Source organism: Candoia aspera, chromosome 4, assembly GCF_035149785.1.
Source record: "Candoia aspera isolate rCanAsp1 chromosome 4, rCanAsp1.hap2, whole genome shotgun sequence".
In the NCBI taxonomy this organism is placed as follows: Eukaryota; Metazoa; Chordata; class Lepidosauria; order Squamata; family Boidae; genus Candoia; species Candoia aspera.
The window spans coordinates 73,120,853-73,144,623 of NC_086156.1; the positions used below are offsets into that span (position 1 = coordinate 73,120,853).

Consider the following 23,771-nt stretch of genomic DNA (forward strand, 5'->3'; position numbering starts at 1 on the left):
GTAGTTTTTAAAATGCTGGCAAACACTAAGGTGCTTTTTCAGCAACATGTGACATAGCTACTCCTAAAATTAAGGCGAACTCACACTTTTTTCAGGAGCAAGAGCTGCAAAAAAACAACTTTAATCTCTTCATTACAGAAATTGAATTACATAAGCATGTAACTAAACAAAAAACTAAAGGGTGATCTTAAGCATGAATATTATTTGCAGCAAAAACATGAAATCAGTACCTCATCAAGATCTTTTGAATCACGACCCAGTTCATCATCGTCATCATCAGAATCAAGCTCTGGGCCAATATAATTCCCAAATTCATCATACAGGTCTGTATCCATGTTGCTGGGTCTTGGACAGAAAAAAAAAATCCTTTAACAGAGCTAGTTTGTATTCTGAAAATATCATTCCAATATTTAATTGCTTTGCTAATTATTTAATGTGCCTTACATCTGCTTGCAGGATTGATATTGGGATACTTTTCAATTTATTATTATCCTGACACCTTAGTTTTATTGCAAGCTTAATACTTTATCAGAATGTAAAGCTACTCTTCTCAACAGCCTATTCCTTGCTTATGGTTCTGCATTATATTTTCAGCCTCCCTATTATTAGCTACCAATCCATTAGCTTTCCTGTTATTTTATTTACCCAAGAACTGTTTCTTTATTGATCAATTCTCCTAACAACTTCCACCATTCTCCCTAGTTTTAATTGTCAGGTATACCTTCTCCAACTCCTTTTCAGTCACAACTGTGCTCATTTGACAACATTTACCTTATCCAGAATAAAAACAGCTATTCTTAGTCTTATTAGTTGTTCTTATTCAACAGTGACCTTTTCTAAATTACCAGCCACAATTTCCAATTTTAGAATATGATGGCTTTCTATTATGGGTTTAAAAAAAAAGAAGAAGGAAGAAAACGGAACAGCATCATATCAGAAATGTATACTGTAGCTTTATTGCCCAGAAACCGAGTCTATCTGAATGCATGTATATGGTTTCACTGTTGAGTCCTTTTTATTTCAGAGGGAGGATTAAGCATATATTAACTTCTTTCATGAAGTCACGAAGAGTCGGAAGCGACTAAACGAATAAACAACAAACTTCTTTCACGCTGCAATCAATAAAGGCAGGCATGTATAGATTTGGCAAGTCTACGTTTATTCTCTACAGTTTGAAAGTATAAAATCTTGTTTCTAAAATCCCTCATCTACCTTCCTATTAGCTTCCATGGATAGGGTTCTCCTAAATCTCTACGCGTTACTATACCCGTTCATTCTAATTTCAGCCCGTAGTTCGTTCAATGTACGAAGCGCGTACTTTAAGCCTATTGAGAAGTACCGTGCAATCTAACGGCTAGTTATCGGTTTAAAAAAGAATATTTTTTTTAGATTGTAAGCTTATACAAGAAATACGCATGCACACACCTTTTTTGTTCCCGTTCTCAGCAAGCGCGCGTTGCTTGAGACGTTTCCCTTCCCGGCGCACGATGCGACAGCGGGATAAAAAGTCCCTCCCACTTCCTCCGGATGTAGCTGTCTATTTAGCGGCCTAATTGATTCTCAACCCTTTTCCCTCTGTTTGGTGCTGGGGAGTGAGGGAGATTTAGAGATTCACTTCCGGTTCTTTTCGGTCCGTCTCGGCAAAATGGAAATTCCTGCATGAGCGTCGACTATGATCAGGCGTTTATTATAGACTGCTCCGATGGCCATAGGTCCATCCCGCCATTCCCTTGACTTTTCGTTTTCTGGTTGTTATGGAAACCCAACCGAAGCTTAGTTGCTATGGAAACCGGAGGCTTAGGCGGAAGCAAGGTATCGAACCACGTTTCCACGAAATGCTAGACTGGCGGGAAAAGCTTCCCTTCGTTCTATATGGTATCGGTCGTGTTTGGGAGAGGGAAATTGGGATCAGTTTTCGGGGTAGTAACATAAAACATAAACCAGTGGAATCCGCCGGCACTGATTATGGAGTAGTTAAAACAGTGTTATGAGTTCGGGCTGATTTGCTTACTGTTTTTGGGAGTGTTGCTGAATATATTCTTGCTTGCTTACTATTTTAAATTTACATACTTCGGTTCCGTCAGTTGCCGATCTTGGGTGGGAGTCGACGAGGAGATCCCAGGGCTGTAGGCTAGATTGCAAGTTGAAAAAAAAAAAGACCCAGAAGAGGGGTGCATTCAGTAGCAAATCCCTTACACAGTGTGGCCAGAACCCCCTTGCAAGGCTGTGGCGGTGAAATCACCCCAAGCTGAATTGACTCAAGAGAGATCATATCTATTTGTCTGTCTGTTTTTCTATTTATTTTTGCTGTTTTTACTGAATGAGTTCACTGGACACAGGATAATGGGGATGGGGACTGAATTACATATATTAGAACAAATGAAATGAAGTCCCTCTCTCATTCCAACTCACCTCATAGGGTTGTTGTGGGGAAAATAGGAGGAAGGAGTATTACGTATGTTTGTTGCCTTGAGTTATTTATAAAAATCTAATATATATGGGGGGGGCGGGTATGGCTAATTTGGAATAGTCAGTGGGAGCAGTCACTGCAATGTATTATTTTATTAATTTTCACATTACAATGTTGGAAAATGGTACTTTTCAGAGCTAAGGCAAAGGGCAGAGGAACAACATGGAGCCAATTTTTGTAATTTGAACAGACAAGAGGCATCAGTGGAATTATGCATCATGCTAAACAATGAAGTGGATTGTTCAATATTGATTTAGTACATGATCCCAGCCACCTTGATTAGCAAATCATGATTTACATATAATGCAATATGCATATTAAATTAAGCATACTGCTGCCATTATGGCTTATTCACCAAACAGTGGTTAAAACAAGACATGGTTCACTGGAATGACTGAATCCAGATACTGAGAATTTACAGTTGTGAGTTGGCTGAAAATGAAGTACCTCTGAGTGCAAGGGCTACTGTTTTTTTCTGTTTACTAATATATTTGTAAATAAAAGGTGTATTACAAAGTCTTCAGTGTTCTCTCCTAAAGGAAACTGAAGCTTATTATGTATCTTTAGACTTGGAACTTTTTACCATTTGGGGAATTGGGACAAAATATTGGTGTGTTTGGAAAATCATAAGAAGCTGATTGATTTTTCTTACGAGATTATTTGAGAGAGAAACCCAATCTTTTAAATCAATTGTATAATTTATTGGGTAGCTGTGTTGTTCCTAGGTTCCCGAAGTGGAAGACATGATAGATTTCCATGCTTTGGAGAAAGAGCTGGAAGAAGCTATTGCTACTGATGAGAAATACCAGAGAGAAAATGAGGCTAAGTTCCGAGCAGTGCGTCAGAAAGTGTCATCTTATGAAGAATTCAGGTTTCTTGATTTTCGTTGATTCCTTTATTGATTTGATACAAAAGGTGGATAGAGACATTAATTTATCCATGAGGGCAGCTTCCTTTGAATTTAACACAGTTAATATGTGAGTATTTGTAAGCCTGGTTATTTTTGGAATCTGAGCTCTTCTGGATGAAAGCACAATATTTGTAACATCTCTGTTTTCGTACCAACAGTTATTGTCTGAGCTGTCCTCCTACTGCTCTATTGGTGCTGAGAAATATAATCATTTATTTTATAATAGCCTACTTGCAGTGTGTTAAATCTGGAGAGTAATAATTGTTCCATAAGATTACTAGTTCTTTAATGTTTATTTCACTGCATGTAGAATATTGGATGATATGTTGCGCACTAAATAGCATCTTAAATGATAATCATGGAATGTAGAGATTGGAAAGTGACCTAGGAGACTTTCTTGTCCAATCCTTCTATCTTGTGCAGGAACCTTAACGACAACACTGAAGAGGTATTTGTTTCTATGACATGCATTAACAATACAGCGCAGCTTCCATCACCTCCAATTTTAACTTCTGCGTACCTGAGAGAAGGAAGCCAAATAACTAACAATTAAATCACTCTCCCTCTTACTATTTTGCATTATTTATTAGGGAAAGAAGCAACAATTGGAGTATATGATACAGAGAGGCTAGCGTTACTGGTTAGAACTGGAGGAAGCAGAGGTGTTCTCTTTACCATATCCTTTTTCCCTTGCAGGTTTCAGTCTATATTACATTATAGTAAGTTATCCAGAGTTTCATGTGGTAGAGCTGCCTTTCCCATAGACTAACAGTTTGGAGGCCAGGGCTCATGTAGGATGCATGAAACAATTGATAACTTTCCTATATCTTCAATAATTAGATAAAAATGACAGTTTAGTAGCTTTAAACTCTCTCATCTCTGCAAGTATTAGACCACATTGCTGTTGCTGAAATGTTATCTGAAACATCTCTAGAACCTTCTTCCATTCTATCTGCAGGGATATTGTTCTAGCCTCCCATTTGAAACCTCTGGAGAAAAAGGACAAAATGGGAAATAGCAGAAATGTGTTATGGAACTCCTGTGCAGTTAAAGCAAATCGCAAACAAGAGAGTAAGATAGAGTTGCCTCAGGTAAGAGTGATTCTCTCTATAAGCTGATGTTTTTTCTCCAGTGTTCTTTTAAAATTAAAACTATACTTTGATTGTATTTAGCAGTAAAAATTGAAGATTGTTTTCCTCAATATTTGGCTAAATCTGACAATGAATATGGAATCATTGTTATCCTACTCCTATTCTATCCCTAGTTTTTATTGTTTGGTTGAAGAGTTATACTCAAAAGTATATAGTGAGAGGAAATATCTTTCAAGAGATGGTGCTTCTGCATTCTGCTTTTCTTCTCTTGGGTCTCTTCTACTTCTGGTTGCTCATCATTATTTACTATCCTGTGCCATTCCTTTGTTTTAAAAAAATTAGTTTCTACCAGCCCTGTTCAAATTTCAGTTTCCATAAGACATATGATTGACACCCTATAAAAGGAAGAAGTCTGAGTTCTTAATTATGGGGTTGGAAAGTAGAATTATATCTAGGTGGTGGGCCTATGTCATTTTTTTTTAATTCTTTAGGAATTGGAGCACCTGCCTAAGACCTCTGCGGAGTTCTACAGAGATTGGCGCAGATGTATGAAAAGCAATCAGGAACGCTATCACCTCCTGCTGCAACTTGGATCTGAGAACTTGGGCCGGATGTTCCAAACAGATCTTGCCTTTGGCCTCTTAGGTGAATTTCTAGTGGTGCTGAGCAAAAATGCTTGCATCAAAGACTGCAATGCTATCTTGGATATCTTGGAGAATTTATCAGGCACCAAACGTTTTGGATTAAATGTTGAACTCCTGAGTGAGAGCGAGAAAGAAAGCTGCAGGCAGTTGTTTGAAAAATTGCAAAAAATGGGAACTGGCCTTGGTGATTTTCCTGAAGCTCCACAGGTTCCAAATGAAGATGGTACAGATATTACTCAAATCCATTGCCAAGGTGGTGAAGTAGTTGAAAGAAAAGTGCTAGAACTGATGAGCCTTTACCAAATCTCCTTGGTCAAGTCTTGAATTTATATTAATAACTACACAGGATATGGAAATATTGTAACATAAAGGAAGGACTAGAGTGCCCATTAAGAACATATCCATCAGCCCTTTTAGTATGTATTGGAAAGACAGAAGAGCATATGAAGAATAGATACCTAGTTGAAGAGTCCTTGCCTCTTGCTTTTTGTCTCTATTGCATTAAAATGTTATATCAACTTTACTTTCTCCAATCACACAGTTAAACCATTATCAATTTTACTTATTTTATTTTATTTTATATATCAAATTTATTCCCTGCCCATCTCACTCAGAGAGCGACTCTGGGTGGGTTACATAAAACAGGAGTAAAACAAAATACAATAAAAACAGTAAAACGGTACAATAAAAACAATCTTCTTAATAAGTAATGAATTCCAAAAATATAGCTAGTAAAAAGTTCTTGATTTAAATTCCAGGGAGCAACTTAAGGTGCCAGACACCCACAGGGTTGGCCAGCCCTCTTCACCCCCCATGCGAGACGGCAAAGTCAGGTCTTTACTCCTTTCCAGAAGGCTGGGAGAGTGGGGGCCTGCCTCACCTCGGGGAAAAGTATTAAAAAGTATTTGCTATTTGATTTGTTTTTGCAGTACTTTTTTCATATTTCTTATGACACATCTTGATTTATCTTCTGCTTTAGCTAGAAGGCTTAGTCCCTGAAGTAGCAAAGGCACAGCAAAACTGGCAACTCAAATGTGGCTGTCTGAGCATATTTGCATAGTGTTTTTCTCTGACTAATGGGTAACCATAGCAAGCAACTCAGCTGGGATTAGAGAGAAGGACTTTTAATTCAGGCTGTAGAACCTGAAGGAAAGTATTAGTCATAAAAAGGATTTTATTAAGACATTTTAAGGGAATTCACTTTATTCTTTAGAGCCGTATGATGTCAGTGACAGGGTATGATAGATTGCTTGTCTCCTCTATTTCTAGATGCTTACCATAGCAATGGTCCAATTAACAGTTTGGAAGCAAGCTTTTGAGTATCTGCAATGTTCTGACATACTCTGTCAAAGCAAAAATAGTATTGTACATCCAGGCTAATATTAACTTGATACTATATTAGTTGGGATTCCAACAAACTTAGTCTTGATAAAGAAAATAAAAAATGTGTTACTTCCCAGCAAAGTAATAAAACATTTAGACAAGAAAGACATCCCAAGATGTCTTACTCCAATTTAAGGAAGTTGTTTTGGATCATGGTATCAGATGGAACGGTCCATCAAATACCTACGTATGCAGTACTTTCTACTTAATCTTTGCCCTTTGCATTCTCTCTCATCCTTCCCATCAGAGATACCACATATACCAGGGAGGCCTTGGCAAGTTGAGAGTGCCCCCAACTCTTCACAATTAATTTAACTAAAGATAAATATGCAGGCCATGCATTGTCAAGAACTTTGCTGTTAGCAAGTAGTCAAATTGTTTGGTCTTGTGTCATCTTGGGCACAATACTGAGGTAGAAATGACACTATAAAAAAGATATTCTTGTAAAAGTAGTAAGAAAGCAGCATGGTGAAAGGTCCCCTGTGCAAGCACCGAGTCATGTCTGGCCCTTTGGAGGGATGCCCCTTTCGCGATGTTTTCTTGGCAGACTATAGCAGGGTGGTTTGCCATTGCCATGCCCAGTCACCTTCCCCAGCAAGCTGGGTACTCATTTTACAGACCTTGGAAGGATGGAAGGCTGAGTCAACCTGAGCCGGCTACCCAAGAATCCAGCTTATGCTGGGATTGAACTTGGGTCGTGGGGAGAGTTTCAGTTGCAATATTGCCGCCTACCCCTCTGTGCCACATGAGGCTCAAGAAAGCAGCATAGAACCACATATATGTTTGGACCAAGAGGATTAGACTTTGGAGCTTAGCATATTGTGAACACAGCAGATGAACTGTAAGAGGGATACTATATTTGCCACATTCAAAAAAATAAAGCTTCTGCCATAGTACCATAAGTTTCTTCTATCTAGTTCAGAACCGGGAAAGCCACATTCCTTGAACTCTACTTTGAGCGGCCTAGCCAGGCTTTGGTTCCAACTCAGTTTAATACAATTTTAAAAAAACAACACACCCTGAAAACCAAAAAAAAAAATCAGCCTGCCAGCAAATACGATTCTACCAGACTCACTTGTATCATTGTCTCAATCTCTAGATCCCTTAATGTTCCACAGAAGACATTGCACAAGCTTCAGACACCAAAGGCCATCTTCACCATAACTGCTCTAATTTAACTTAGTTGTGATTAGCTCTTAACTATATAACTTCATATATTATGAAGTTGTATCTAGAGTATACTGTAGTAGAAAAGCCATAAGTAACGGGGGTGGTATATGGAGGGAGGGAAAGAGTCTCTATTTGAGTCTTCCAAAAAGAATTACTCAGATGTTACATTAAATATTGCAGATACTTATATACAGTGGGAGGTGCAATGATACGGTGATCCTACCTGTTGTAATGGTCCTATCATTCCAGTTTCACTAAACCAGTAAAGGTTATAGAGCTAAAGCACTTTAATATTGGTGGTTGAGCAGTCTAACACTTGTGCAGTTCTGACAGATGATCAGTACAGGGCTGAATAGGGTTTGAAGGGGAAAGTGCATGCTCACATCAGCCTGAAATGCCAATCAGCACCTCCTTGATCCCATCTACTACTCACCTTCAACATATGGGTGTGTTTGTTGTGTGTGTGAAACAGATTTTGCACATCATGCACCTGCTGTAGAATGCTGTCAGTTTAAGGTGGGAAAGAGGGCTTTAACAATACAGTAGTAAAACTAAGGATGCCTTATGACTGTCTCAGTCATAGGCTCATAGGCTGGGAATGAGATGAAAGTTCGTCATGAGGACTTGGCAAAAGAAAAATAACAATCAAACGGATTGCCAGGCATGTTGGTGCTGTAGTTACAGTAGGTGCAAATGGGAAAATTACTTTTGTTCCTTAACTGTTAAACCCATTTAAAGAGTTACATAATAGTTTTTCAGTATTTCTCCCCTTAAAATGACAGGAAACCACGCTGCCAGGTGGTTCAATAATTATGCTATAGAAATGGCAGTGCAGTCTGAAGGTCTCTAACAACAGGAAGCATATGGTCCTAGGTTTCTGATTACTTCAGAAAAACAGAAACAAAAAAACAATGCTCCTACTCAGTATGAGGCAGCTTTATTTATACAATCAGCCATAATGTTCTACAAGGACTTAGATTTGTCTTTGCCAGAGCTCAGTTTGCATTCTAGAAGCAATTCTAGAGTGTTTGTTTCTTATGAAGCAATTCTAGAGTCTTTGTTTCTTACGAAAGGATAATATGCACATACAGATACAGATTATTAAAATGACAGCTCCAAAAGAATTGGAACAAAACCAGCAATTCTAGAATGAAGACTTGCTGTATTGATGTACATAGTTAAAATGTAAACTCCAGAATTTGTAATTAGCCTCTCCTATAGGACATGGAAACTGTTGGGTGATGTGTATTTGGACAGCCATCCAATGGCATCAGCAGGGTGGGCTGGGATAGCTATGGTCCTTGGCGCTGCTGATGTTCTTCATGCCTTTGCCATTATGGAAAAGGAAGATGTGTTCAAGAAGACTCCTTGTCCAGCTTTCTTGATGTTTGAGAATGCTGCTTACTTGGCTGATATGAGCTTTGAATTGCCCTGTAATTGTAAACCAGAGGAAATAACTACTGTAGTTTGGTACTTTCAAAAAAGCATGGGCAGTCAGCAAACTAAGGTCTTGACAGACTTTGATGGCACTTTGATAGTAGACTCAAGCCATGTCAAGGTGGGCAGTGACATGCTCCGACGTTTCAGCATTAGGATGTTCAGTCTCATTGTCTTCCGAGTTCAGGTGGAAGATTCAGGGCATTATATTTGTGGTACAAAGAAAGGGGATTTCTTCTATGGTTATGATATAGATGTACAGCCTTCAAGGGGCATAGCTGTTGCCTTTGCAGATGAGGGACAGCATCCACAGAATGACCTCCATGAAGCAAATTTCACGGTCTTCACCATTTTCTGGGACTGGACCAAATGTAACCGCTGTGATGCCAGAGGTGAGCAACGGAGAATTGGTCTTTGCTATGTGAAGAGTCCTTCTCTGTTCAGGCGGTACCATACCACTATAGAAGAGATGGCATCTTGTGGCTCAAAGTCAGTCCCAAAGCATTTTCTTCGTGGTATTCAGATGAGAAAGCCTGAAGTTGTTATACGAAGTTGCATGATATCTTGTAAGGGGAAGACACCCTCAAATGAAGGAAAGGCACCCATTTCAAACATCATCTCAAAGCTTGGAGAAAAACCTTGGGTTTCCAACATCCCTATTCAATTCCACAGACAGTCCCTTGGCAGAGGATTGATCATTGCCTGCCCCGGTGCTAGGCCAGAGCATGCTGTTGCCTGGGATAAAGATTCAACTCGATTGTACCTCACTAGGTTTCTCACTGGGGTTAATAAGACAATGAGGGTCTTCATTGACCATGGAAATCACCTCCACATTCGCTTTACCCAGATGAATGACAGAGGTATTTATTACTGCTGGCGAGAAGGAGAAATAGTTGCTGGATTCCGGCTATCTGTAGTGTATGAAAGCCGCCACAGACGAAGCCTTGATGATCCTGAAACTCAGTACGCTCTTAAGGCTATTGTCACAAGCTATGTGCTCATCACCATCTTCTTTATCATCATTCACATTGTTTGCTGTTGTCTCTATGTGTTTAAGTGTACAGCTATAGAATAGCATCTCAAGAAAATTACCATAGGCCTAGTAAGTGACGATGATTTGTCTCAGTACTAATTTAATAATTAATCAATCAACTGTTTGTCTCATAACTAATTTAATTAATTGATCAGCTGTCTGGTTCTTTATCAGTTAAGTATTTCAGTTTAAGATCACTGCAGAACCCTTTAGACAATCAGCTCTCTTAAATGTGAGAGCTAATATACAATGGAGTAAGCAACTGTTAACAGAAGGCAAGGACACTGTTTAATAGTTTTTCATTAAATATGGGAATACAAAAGTCTCTCTACTGTATAATTCACTGTTGTAATAATATGCCAATTTGGTAAGCCAGATCACAAGCCATCGGTATTGTGAAAATCCAGATAAAATAGTTAACTGAGCATTGTCAGTATGAGTTGCCTGTCATTCTTACTGATAGGAAAACTGTAAGAACACCATGTTACTGCAAATGCTTTGCCTGCTGAAAGTGTCAGTTTCATCCTGCAGACATTAGCATCTTAAATTTGGAAAGGATTTCAGGTGGGCTAGAGGAAATCTTTTTGCTGAGACCTGAGAGTTGCTGCCATTCTGACCAGGTGTTACTACGGCAAGGTGGGTCAAAGTTTTGTACTAGTACAGGTTCAAAAATACCTGAACAATACACATATATTGCAAATCTCTAGCAGTCACACACAGAGCAATCACTCTGTTGACATTTGAAGGTAGATGGGTAATTCATTTCTCATCCAGTTTAATTGCTGTAAGGAAGAACAAGCAACTGATTTTGTGCAGCTTTTATCCCAAAAGGAACTTCTGCATTTTGGTTTGATGTACACGTTTCTATCGATATCATATATTTTTCTTGTTTCCTCAGTAAGTCACTATGAGAATACTTTGGAGAGTAGGATATAAAGACATCAAACAAACAGAATAAGCAGTGAGAAACTGGAGGAGAAGCAATTTTATAATGTAATGTTTAATTGTAAAAGAAAGATGATAATAATAAGCAAGAGTGCAATTTTAAATAGTGCCATTGCTGCAGCCTCATTATACTTCTAGTTTCTGTTAAGCATTTACATACAATCTTCTGTAAAAACTATCCTTAGAAGTTCATCTATTAATAGAAATATGCAAGCAGGTTTGAGAGGCCAGCATACAAAGCACAGCATGAAACTATACATGTGAAGTATTTTTGCACTGTGATTCCAAAAAAGGAAAATATTTGAAATATGAATTATATAACTTAGCCGTATCTGTACGACCCACACTACTGGTGTTAGTACAGCTAGTTTTACTGGAAAATCGAAAGGTAAGTTCTGCGTCACTGCTTTGTGGTGGAAAATAATGAGTTCCATCAAGAGTCGCTCTGCACTTTGGAGGCACTGATCATTTCAGACTCCCCTACTTTTCCTTTTTAAAAGAAAAATGAAAGCGATCCCATTTCTTCCACAGTCACAGCTACTAATTGAAACATAGGACACTGGAGGAAGGGAAGAGGCTGAGCGTAAACATCATGCAGTCTTCTCCCCCAAAGAACCACTAAACACAGCAACAACAACAACAGTCATGTAGTGCATGCCTGAGTGCATGTGACACGGGGAGGCAAAAGTGAAAAACGCAATAAGCAGCATTTGTATAATGGCAACGTTTAAGTGACAGTGTGCACACAGCCATATAAGTCTCATATAAGAAATTTATGTCGCTAAACGTATGCGTTATCCCATTAAGCAGGCTGACATCCTGAAATGATGATTGGACATGTGGCTGATTTAACAGGGGTGGAAAACTCCAGTCACTCTTGGAAAATCCGTCCCCTCAAATTCTGTTCCTCTCATTTAGTTGCTGAAGAAGAGAGAGTTGCCTCACTGCTTCTTATAAGCATGCTATGTGAAAGACTTATTTGTTGCCTGCCTGCCTGCCTGCCTGCCTTGTCAACACACGCTGAGAAACCCCCTAACGTCGGCTACCTGCTTACTTGTATCTTTTCTGCTATGCAGCTAAATTCTGTTTTGCTTTAAGCTGAAGCTGTTGACTTCCCAAAACTGAAATCCTCCTACCCACACATATTTACCCAGAGAATAAATATTTGATAAAGAGTAACTTCCTGAGCCTTCAAAATGGAGTGGGCTGTCATTTAGGGCTAGGGTAGGCATTCGCCACACTTCCCAGGGAAGTTGAAAATTGTCATTCAGTAACATCTGAAGTGCCATAGGTTGCCTAACCCTGATTTAGAGCAATTGCTTCAATATTTGAAAACAATCCTATCCAATTTTTAAAGTTTTATTTACTTTCACTGGCTTGGTTAAACCATATGCCAAATTCCTCCAACCTTTCCCCTAGACCTCTAATCTTACAGGCATCTTGACACTGCCCTTCCCGAACACCTGTCCTTTCCTCCTCTATCTCCCTCTCTTCTGCCACTTTGTCTTTTGGTCTCATTCCCGTCAGTCCTCTTTATCATCCACTGCACACCACCCGCACAGACTCAAATGGCTGGTAGCCCCCAGAGGAATACAATTGCATCCCCTTTTTACTTGGATCACAACACATACAATTTGCTGAATATAAATCACAGGGTCATCAATTTGGAAGATGCTAAAAGCTATAAGAAACCAGTATTCTGTGAAGTTTTAATGCTGCATTACAAATGTGGAGATACAGTTTCAAACCCACAGTTTGGTCAGTATCTTTCAGCCTAATCTACAGCACAAGATTGCTTAGAGGAAAGCACAGGAAGAGTCATCTAACCATCTTAACTCCTTAACAGAAAACTGGGATATCAATTGGAGCTGATGGGCAGGCAATTCAGTCTTATATTTACTGCCAGCCAGCATTTGGATTTAAACCCCCATCATGATTTACAAGAGAGATGCTTTTTCAGTCATGTACAACAGGCACATCCCTCCAGCTTCACCCCTGCTGGAGGGGAAAAAGCTTTGTTCTTTTAAAAACATTAAGGCAGAACTCCAAGGATCAGAGGAGCAAGCAACGGAGGAGCAAGACTGAGAACAGAAATGGAACTCATTCCATTTCCCCAGCAATTTCATAATTAACTGAGTGGAGGGAAATCCAGGAACAATTGAGACAGAGGGAAATGGTGATCTCAGTAACTAGTAAAGTAGTATATCTAACAATATACTGTAACAATCATATTTTAATCTGTTTGAGCTTAAATCTAATTTTGGGGGGTATTTATTTTCTCTTTATGAGATCAGTAATTGTGTTATGCAACTTGGAACCTCTTTACAGAAAAGTTGTCTCCAAATTAGGAGCAGACAAGCAACTTCTTGTGGTCTGCACATAGCCATATATTTTCCTTTATATTTTTTTCCTGTGGGAAATACTTTTAAGTCATGATCTGTGATTTGAACAATACTATCTTTTTATCTCCCTTTTCACTGGTTTTTGCATGTGATGATACTAAAATGGTATTTTTATATTTTCTTTCCCCCTTTTTAAAAAAATAAAAATTGATTTTATTTCTCTCTTGTGAGATTGATCTATCTCCCAAAGGGGAAGAGGAGGAAGGGCTTAGCCCTTACCTGAATGCCTTTGTGCTTCAGGGCCAGAAGGTAGTGCTATAAAATTATTTCACTTTTTTCCTTATTTTTTTCTCTCTCTTATTTTGCCAGAAAGACAACACAGGGTTGTGGAACCCTCTCTCTCTCACATGCTGGGATTAGAGAGAGGATACTAGGTAAGGTGACCCCCTAGAAGACTGGTGATGGCAGCAGTAACTACCAAGCCACTACACCAAGGAAAAAGGCTGAGCTAAGACATGTAGACTCAGAGGGCTTCAGGGGGAAGAGTCTGAGACCTCGAAATTTTCACTCTATAGGCTCAGATTTCCATACATAAATGAAACACGTAACACATTTATCTAATTTGGAATACTACTATCCATCACAACCAGTAAACTAGCACACAAGATGATAGAGAGAAGGGACATATCCTACAGGGGAATACAAGGAAACAAATTTCAGTCACTAGCCACGTTTTACTGGAATTCCTCCCAAACTCCATGGCAGTCAAAGGTGAACAAAACCTATCCACTATGAGGGCAAAACTAGATACAAGATTATTGGATGTAAATAGCTAAAAACACTGTTAATTGCTTATTGATAAATGAGAATTTTTAAAAGGGAGATTCCCTTGTAAGTTGCCTTGTACTCTTGGAAGAAAGGCAAGATGTAATTCTAACAAATAAATAAAATAAATGCTGTTGGAAGTAAGCAGAATTGGGACCACAAATGGATTATTTTTTAAAATAAAACCTGCCTCCTGCTCACCATGGTCCCTACTTGCAGGGGTACAGGAAGCCCAGGTGGGAATCTTTGCTTATTTTCCCTAGAAAAGAAGCTATGCCTTTAACATCTGTAACACAGCTAAAACTTCAGCATGGATTATTTTAATTGTAAACTCATAGTAGGATATTTTGCCTCTTAAATTTCAGTCTGTTATACATTTCTTAAAATCACAGAGGTTTTGCCGGAAAATGGGACTAACCTTAACTCAAAAGCCAAGGTAGGAGTGTCTCAAACATCAATTTCCTTTTCACAGTCAGGTAAGTCTATCTGAATTCATTACTAAGAAATAATACATCTAAGCTTTACAATCTATGGCATATATTTTCATTAAAGAAGCTTGCTTCTGAATTATAGCCCTTTTAGGTCAATGGTCATATTTCTCACACGTAAATGCACCCAGCACCTTCCTGTAATCAGCAATAACATGGATCCTATTCATTCGTTGGTTTTAATGAGAAGCATCAAACTGGTTAAGCCAGCCCAGAACGATTATTTAGACAAAGCATATTCAGGTGTAAACACTGTGCTATTTGGGACACTTTAAAGGTCACTGTGACAGAAGCACTCAAGACAAAAGTAAACTCAAAAAGCCATTATAATCAGCTGAAGCACCAGCTAGCAAGTAATTTGGTTATTTTCTGGCATGGTAATTAAATTTGCATATTTCTTATCCTCAGTGGTTGCTGCAGGTCCAGAACTGCTTCTGTGCTGAGGCACTGAAGGTTGGAAGGACGCGAAGCTTTTAGCATCCTAAGCTACAAACATTCTTCCTTGTTCCTAGACGTGGTTTTTACTTCATGCCACTTCCTTCTGTTCCTGGGTGGACTCCTTGATCACCTATAGAGTGTGAGAGAATGTGAAAGTTGCATCACTTGGTGTTTAACCTATAATTGCCATATTTCTGTTCATTTTGACCAGGCATGTGCTTCATTTTACATTTTTTTAAAAATCAAAATACTTTTCTACCAACTCTATATTAACAGAGGCTACAATATGATTGGTTTTCACCCAGTTTTTTAACACAATACTAAGGTGAAACTAGAAATTAAGCAATTAATTTGGCTCTTGTTATTGCAATTAATAATGCAAGACAGACAATTTGGTCTAGTGGTTAAGGTGCTGGGCTAGAAACCAGGAGACTGAGAGTTCTAGTCCCATCTTAGGCATGAAAGCCGGCTGGGTGACCGTGGGCCAGTCACTCTCTCTCAGCCCAACCCACCTCATAGGGTTGCTGTTGTGGGGAAAATAGGAGGAGGAAAGAGACTTAGGTATGTTTGCCACCTTGAGTTATTTATAAAAACAATAAAGGTGGGATAGAAATTAAATAAAAAAATAAAATACTTTCATGTATTAATTTAGCTAATGGTTTGTAATATACAAACCTGTAGGAGATGGAAAATGTAATACCAAGGGGATAGGTATTGCATGCAAAAAAAAATCAGCCAAGAAAGATTTTAACTAACTGTAGTCTACCTTGTAAAACACAAGAGGGCACCTGAGATTCTATCCAACTCCAGTTAGCAAAAAAGAAAGGCTAGTAAGATGGGGAAATCCTCCCTTAGCCTGTTTACACTGTTGTTGGGTTCTCTGTTATTTGTTTGGCTTTTTAAAAGTAAATGTGAATCTTGGTGGGCAAGGACTCCCCACCATTTTCTTGATTAAGATTCTTCCCTCAGTTCTTGTTTTTTCCTGTTGGATGAATGACAAGTTTGTAAAGCAGTTTAAATGGGGAATTTGGCCTTAGTTGAAAGAGCCAGTAAATCTCCTCTCCATAAGCTTCAGGTTCAAATTCTTCCCTCTATACCAGTGTTTCTCAACCGTGGCAAGTTTAAGATAGTGGACTTCAACTCACAGAATTCCCCAGCCAGCTCCTGCTCTAGAAGAAACACTGCAAAGGCTGATTTGCAATATTAACTTGATTTGCTGGGTGGGCTGTTTTGTGGGACCTCAGGTTTCGCCTCCCCAAGAAAGGTACAGTGATGTCTTGCTGCTATTACACCATCTCTGCTTTCTAGCTGTTCTGAGGGGCAGCTTTGCCACAGCCTCCAATGATCTGTTTTTGTTTATTGGCAATTTTAAAGAGGGAAGTATTTCATCATGCAGTGGCATGACAGCGCTGCTTATGGCTGGCAGGCAAAGCACGTTCTGTGTGGAAGGGGGCATATCTAATTTGGCCTAAGAGATATTTCAGGCAAGGCAACTTCCTGAAATTTACTCAAATTGTAGAACTCTATTGGTACATAAAATTAGCACCTTAGCTGGTACACTGAGGCAGCCTTCACATGGGGTTTCTATGCCAGTTTATCACCTCCAGAATTGTTCACTCTCACAAACTGGGTTACGGTGAGGAACTAAGTCAGTCTCACTGCCTCAGCTGGAATCACAGCACAGGCAATCTTTTCACTAAGCATTACAGCTCTGTTGAGCTTAGGGGTGGTCCATTCTCCACTAGCAAACACTCACCTTATTCTGCCTCTCATCAACTTTCTCCCTCCACCACCAGCAGTTCAGCTGCTGTACCATAGTTCTCAGCATGCTGAGGTGGATGGAAACGGGGATTTCAAACTGCTCTTGAGGTACTGGGGAATGGAAATGACACAGCAGGACCCTTGTGGAAAATGCTTCAAAGCTACAAAATAGGAGGTCTTCCTTTTGAGTGAGCCACCAGATTCAAATGAAATTGATTTATCTTATAAGGTGATTGAAAAATTGTAATATACATGAAACCCACTGTGGACTCCTAAAGATGATGATTCTGGTAGAATAGGTTCTGCATGCTGATCCAAAATGATCAGACTTAGGAGGTAAGGCAGAAGACTTGATTCATACTCTGCCATCTGCTACTCATCGTATTTTATGGTGTTGTGTAAATCAAGGATCAAGTATTCCTTCCCAAGTGGCTGAGCATCTCTCTATAGTGAAAAAGCTCACTTTGATAACTAGGGCGAGGATTTCTATGACATGTCATATTTTTTCTGGAACCTTTATCTGAAGTTACAAGTAAGTTAAAACATGTTTTAGAGTAATCTGGTGAGAATTAGATGCTTTTTATTTTGCCTGAAAAGTCATATTTTGACTTTTTAAAGGTGTTATGTCATATTTCTGCTTAATTTTCTAACAAATGTCATATTTTGGTCATTGGCAACCCTCCTGATAAGCCAGCAAGTTTGAGCTAGCAAAGAAAGTGAGAATTTGCCTGTGTGTGTTTTTTTTCTTATTCGCTCCCCAACTCAGGGAGGTGTGTATGTGTGTGTGTGAGAGAGAGAGAGAGGGGTGGGAACAAAGGCTTCTTCCCTGACCAGGCCTGAAAAAAAGGTGAGAATTTGCCTGTTTTTTCTTTTTCTTACTTGCTCCCCAACTCAGGGCTGTGTGTGTGTGTGTGTAATGACTTCAGCAGGCAGAAGCTTCTCCCCTGACCAGGCCTGAAAAAAAGAGTGAGAATTTGCCTTTTTTTTTTTTTCCTCTCATTTACTCCCCAACTCAGGTCTGTGTGTGTTCAAGGTGGTGGAATCACGTGAGAGCTGCAATCTGATTTCAACATGCCTAAAAGTAGATGTTCAGCGAGTGTGAAATTATGGTGTCTTGTTCAAGAATTTGGGGAGCAGATTTTCAGTAGCAATGGTGATATTTCGTTTTGTAAATTGTGTGAAGTTAAGGTATCGGCCCAAAAGCATTTTAATATTCAACAACATTGTGACACCGCAAAACACAAGACTTGTTTAGCAAGATTTACCTTCACTGAGAACAGGCAAAGTCTCCTTTTCAAGAGAGCTTCTTCTTCAACTGCAGGTTCATCAAATACCCAGTCAGAATTTTGTAAGGATCTCTGTATAATGATGGTTACTTCAAATATTCCCTTAAGGAAATTAGGTAGTGGTAGTCTCAGGCATTTTTTGGAGAAGTACACCAGTCACCCAATTCCAAATGAATCAACTGTAAGGAAAAATCACATCTCTGCCTGCTATGAAGATATGCTAGGAAGATAAGATCTGCTGTTGACAACAATAAGATATGGGTTTCAATAGATGAAACAAGTGATGTAAATGGAAGATATGTAGCCAATGTTATTATTGGCACTCTGAAATGTGACAAGCCTGGTGAAATATTTCTTCTAACATGTGAAACTCCACAAAAAGTAAACAATTCCACTATTGCTATGCTCTTTGACGATTCTATGAAACTACTCTGGCTGGATGGTATAAAAAGAGGAAATATCCTTCTCTTTGTAACAGATGCTGCTCCATACATGACTAAAGCAGCCAAGGGACTTAAACTTCTTTATCCAAAAATGATCCATGTCACATGCCTTGCACATCGTTTACACAGAGTGGCCAAAGAGATTCGAAGCAACTATCCTGATATAGATAATTTCGAATGGGAAAAAAATGTTCATTAAAGCTCCACTTCACGTACAAAAGTTCAAAGAAATTGCTCCTACTTTGGCTCTCCTTCCCCAACTTGTCGTGACATGTTGGGTGACTTGGCTAGATGCGGCTATGTATTATTTCACAAATTATGCTTCCTTGCAGTGTATAGTTAAAGAATTTAACTGTTGTGAATCTTCCTCCATCAAGATTGTGCAAGATTCTTTTTCTGAAACCTTGGCTGGAAACTTAGCATATATAGGATCTCACTTCAGTGGATTATCAAGAGCAATCACCCGCCTTGAAACTGTAGGAATGGAACTTAGTGATGCACTGAACATTGTAAAATGTTCATTTTAACTTGTAAAAGTGGCTGAAAAAATTAGTGATAAACTGCAATCTAATCTGGGTTATTCGACACTTTGCAAAATAAGTAACGTTCTAAATGGACTCGAAGCAAAATTTGAAGACCTCGAGCCAGAATTTTCTCCAGATGATTTTCCATTTTTCAAATTTGTTCCTATAACCTCTTGTGATGTTGAATGGAGTTTCTCCAGATACAAGAACATACTGGTGGACAACAGAAGGAGTTCTGAGTTTGATAACCTCAAGGTGCACATGGTCATCCAATGCAATTCTGCTGTTAATGAAAACTAATCCAGGGATGACCATTTGACTCTCAAAATGTTAATTTGATTCCTTCAATACTAGCACTTCTGCACTGGACGTGAAGAAGAATAAACCTTTTAATTTGTGTGTGTGTGTGTAAGCACAGATTTTTAAAAATTGGGTGCTAATTTCAGAAAAATTGTAAAGTCATATTTTTGCTTTAAAAGTCATATTTTTGGTTTAATTGGTCATATTTAAATGGTTTTAAGGTCATGAATGCTTGCATATTTCTAACATTTTTGGATCATAGAAATCCTCGTCCTATTGATAACATTACAGAATTCAGACTTTCAGAGGAAGAAATGACAGACTGAAGACAGCTCCGTGAAAAGTGGATCTGACAACCACAGTGAAGAACTAGACCAGTTCTTTGAACCTCTCTGGACAAAGAGAGGATGGGAAATTGCTCACAAGTGCCTAGACAGTTGCTCCTCATGAGGAGACAACAAGACAGCAGTCTCTGGTGGGTTTTGAGCACTGGGAGACAAGGGAATAGCTATCTTAATTTTTATTTTATTTATACTTCAAATTTCGTCACTACCCATCTCACACGAAGCTCAAACTGCGGTCAGCACCTTTAAAAGGACATTAAGTTTGCATACTTCCTTTCCTAATCACATTTGGAAATTGCTTATTAACTACTTTTCAGCTATTAGAAACCTTTGGATGACAAGTCTGAAAACACCAGGTGAGTCTGCCTTTGATCCTTAATAAAAGAAAATTTTAACTACAAGCTTAAGAACTTAAAAATGTTTGAAATAAACAGCAAAAAGCTAATTAAGACTTTGATTTTAGAAAATTATAAATGGATTAAAGGTCTAGATAAATTTGAAATAAGATTTTGGAATTAATTATAAAGAATCCTTCCCATGAGAAAGTTGACTTTAAATTTTTTCTACAGCATTAAAGAGATAAATAATTTTTAAAAATTGGACACTAGAGGGAACTAAAGATTTTAATTAAAGGAGAAGAATACATAAACCTGATTAACAGCTACAGAATGACTCAAAATATTATAACATTGGAAATACTGAAGGATAGTTTTGAAAAATGGAATCAGAAGTTAATATCAACAATGTCAATAGTAATGTTCGCTTCTATAGCTACACTGTGTCCAAAAGGTGTTTTGGAAGAAAAGGCAAGTTTTATCTAACAAGACACTGAGTTGGCACTGAAAGTGGATCTACAAATGACAGGCTACAAGAAAGACATGGAAAAAGATGTTTCATTGGCATACAAAAGAAATCAGTTGATGCTTTAAAAATCAAAAGGGAATTACAAATAATAAACCAAGAGTGTGACCTGGATAATTCTTTGATATTGGATTTACAAAAGAGATTTGTTAAAGCTCGGATGAATCTTGTGAGAAGGCGTAAAAAAAGAAATGAAAAGAAATCAAGTGCTATGGCATTACTTAAATGGATTGAAGATTAAGACTGTTAGAAGTAAAAGGAAGGAATATAAAATTGGTTTATTTGATCAAGGTTAAAATAGATATATTGTTATTTCTGGCAACCCTTAATGGACTTTTGCTGACACCAGAACTGAAATGATGATGCTTTATGGATTTTTATGGAGCCAGTTTGGTCTAGTTGGTTAAGGCAATGGGCTAGAAACCAGGAAACTGAGAGTTCTAGTTCCGCCTTAGGCATGAAAGCTAGTGGATGACCTTGGGCCAGTCATTCTCTCTCAGCCCAACTCACCTCACAGAATTATTGTTGTGGGGAAAATAGGAGGAGGAAGGAGTATTAGGTACCGTATGTTCGCTGCTTTGAGTTATTTATAAAAATAATAAAGGCAGGATCGAAAATAAATAAATAAATAAAATTTGTTTATAGATAAGAGATGGGACATGGGAAGAAGAGATCATTGGTTTTAAATTAAGAGGAGATAAAAAGTTACCACTTTTTAATATATTTTTCTTTTTCTTTACTATATTCCTTCCTTCCTTCCTTCCTTCCTTCCTTCTCTACTTTTTTCTTTCCCTTTACACTTTTTACTCTCTTTCTTTCTTTTTCTATTAGTTTTTACTATTGCAATTATAATCTTTAATAAAATTATTTTTTAAAAAAGAGATAACATTACAGAATTCCCATCTCTTCTAATTCCACTCCGCATACCCATCACCTATATTTCTATACATTAGTTCTAGAAGAAATAAAGTTTATTTTTACTGTGCACAGTCCTACTTGTAAGATAGGAATCTTACTAATATTTCCATTGTGGTAAACTGGGGATACAGCAAGAAAGCAACAGTATGAAAACCAGAAAGAATACTGTTACATGTTTTTTTTAAAAAGGAACCCCAATGCAGAAGGACATGGGAATTGTCTAAAAGAATTACTATATTTTAACACAAGAAAGTAAGACTTATTGCTGATCTGCAGTAATGCACAATGATGTTTGTTATCATTTCAAAGAGAGTTCGGGGGGTGGGTTGTTGTGGGTGGTGGTAGTTTTTTGACAAAGAGACAAAGTATAAGATTTTTGAGCACTATAGTCAGAGATTTGTTGTTCTGTTTATGACATAATTTCCACGCCTTTTCCCCTCTTAATATAGTACTATGCTTATCAGTTTTGAGCTGTATCAATCCTTTAATGCTGGCTAGTTAAAGGTCTAATTTAGCAAGTTAGGATGATAAACATTAAATTGACTAAGATCTACTGGCAATTTACAAAGAAGCTTGAAAGCTAAAAGGGATAGAGTCATTTACCTGCTGATGGCAGAACAAGATGAAAAAGAGAAACATCACCGACTAATAATCTGAAAATTAAGAATTTCTTGGCTATCAGAGGTGAAAGGGAATACAAATAATTAGGGAGATTCTGAATAGACATGCTCATGGATGCTTCAGATGTCTGGAAACAAAAGGTCAAACTAGATTTTTCATTAAACTTTTTATAAGACAAACTCTATGATCAAAAATAGAAGGCTTTGAATGCATGGGTAGCTATCGCCTACCTCACCATCTCTAGTTTCCACTGTTCTGACCACAATGCTCCTCTTCAGGCGAGCCTCAGAGACTGACTTGGTGTCAAGGCTGGTTTCTGGTAAAGAGGAAAAGAACAGCTGGGTCATTGCCACTGAGCATAACTTTGACTTGGGAGCCACTGCACTGGTGATCTGTAGTGAGCTTTGAGATATGAGACCGTAAGAAAAGTAATGACAAAGAAAATGCTGAAGGACTTTCTTAGGGGTGGTGATGGGGAAAAAAAAACACTCTGATGTAACATGCAATGTCTTTCACTCTGTAATGCTGCTTCATTGAACACCTAGCATGAAAACATGGAAGAAACTTTGCTAGATAGTGCTGCAGGTAGACTAAACATAAGTAATGTTGCTGGACATAACTAATCCATAATGGCATCTTTGGTGTTAGAAGACAGAAAAAAACGATTTAAGGCCCTAAGATAGACTTTTGACTTTTTAGTTTGGAGTATTTTTAACAGCCTCTCCTAAATTAGGCAACAACAAAAATGTAGTAACTGAGAAAGAAGCATATACGACATATATACGAAACAGAGAACTGGTATAGCATTTAACAGGGCGATGCTTCTGTGCTTCACGGGGTTGATTATCTAAGGTGCATAGATGCAGAATTTTTAAATGGCTGGGTTGGAAGTTGGAAGCAGAGATTTATCAAGTGCAGTCCACTTTGTTCTAAGCTGGCTGAATGTCAGGACCTACAGTGTTTCTATGCTGGATCGCAACAAAAGGTTTTGAGATGATCAGCATTCCAGTATCACTGAACTAGAACACATCTTTGAAGAGGAGATAAAAGAGATGCCATATAAGAGTATATAACTTCCCCTACAGCTGCAGGAGCAAGGGAAAAGACACTCTGGATTCAGTTATTGGCCCGAGAAAGAGTTTCAATAAGCAAGGAATATTTTTTTCTTTATTTCCAATAAAATTCTCAATATTTGTGAAAGCTCTTCAAAATTTTTGGAGTTAGGCAGGAAATAAGTATATAGAAAATAAACAAATTTATAAACATGTTTGTATGTTTATTTTGGTACTTCTTGTACTTACTGTATTATTTTTAATGTTTTGAGAGTTTTACTGTTTCAAATTACTTTATAATCCAAGAACTTTGGTTACTGAGAGGATTAGAAATAATAACATAATCATAATCATAATCATATACATTTTTAAAGTATCCATCATTCTGGCTGCTGCTTCTGTATTTCCTTCTGAGGTTGAAGCCTATTCAGTTATTTTATTTCCATAAAGAGGCAATTTGCCACAGTTTCCTGTTCCAAAGATAA

At 38.1% G+C, this 23,771-nt stretch overlaps 4 protein-coding genes across 5 annotated transcripts in view; 2 read left to right on the forward strand and 2 right to left on the reverse strand.

Annotated features, from left to right (window-relative positions):
• Nucleotides 1–1,492, reverse strand: part of EFTUD2 (elongation factor Tu GTP binding domain containing 2) — a 39,097-nt gene extending 37,605 nt beyond the window's left edge. Inside the window, exons 1-2 of one of the 2 annotated variants that reach the window (XM_063300536.1) lie at nt 1,426–1,492; nt 231–339 (exon numbers count right to left, since the gene is read on the reverse strand). In XM_063300536.1, the coding sequence (XP_063156606.1) occupies nt 231–335 (105 nt within the window). In that variant the 5' untranslated portion in view covers nt 336–339; nt 1,426–1,492. Of the gene's footprint in view, nt 1–230; nt 346–1,425 lie in introns of both variants that reach the window. The other variant, XM_063300535.1, reaches the window with a different exon arrangement.
• An 87-nt stretch (nt 1,493–1,579) lies between these two features.
• CCDC103 (coiled-coil domain containing 103) lies at nt 1,580–5,757 on the forward strand. The gene is made up of 4 exons (XM_063300539.1): nt 1,580–1,812; nt 3,196–3,341; nt 4,339–4,471; nt 4,963–5,757. Exons 1-4 carry the CDS (start codon nt 1,783–1,785, stop codon nt 5,437–5,439), a joined length of 786 nt encoding a protein of 261 aa, XP_063156609.1. The 5' UTR covers nt 1,580–1,782; the 3' UTR covers nt 5,440–5,757.
• A 3,072-nt stretch (nt 5,758–8,829) lies between these two features.
• On the forward strand, nt 8,830–10,199 carry FAM187A (family with sequence similarity 187 member A). The gene has a single exon (XM_063301979.1). It carries the CDS (start codon nt 8,933–8,935, stop codon nt 10,178–10,180), a length of 1,248 nt encoding a protein of 415 aa, XP_063158049.1. The 5' UTR covers nt 8,830–8,932; the 3' UTR covers nt 10,181–10,199.
• Nucleotides 10,200–13,661: 3,462 nt separating this feature from the next.
• GFAP (glial fibrillary acidic protein) overlaps nt 13,662–23,771 on the reverse strand; it is a 29,497-nt gene continuing 19,387 nt past the window's right edge. The window contains exon 8 of the mRNA XM_063300540.1: nt 13,662–15,306. Coding sequence (XP_063156610.1) covers nt 15,260–15,306 — 47 coding nt within the window. The 3' untranslated portion in view covers nt 13,662–15,259. The remainder of the gene's footprint in view (nt 15,307–23,771) is intronic.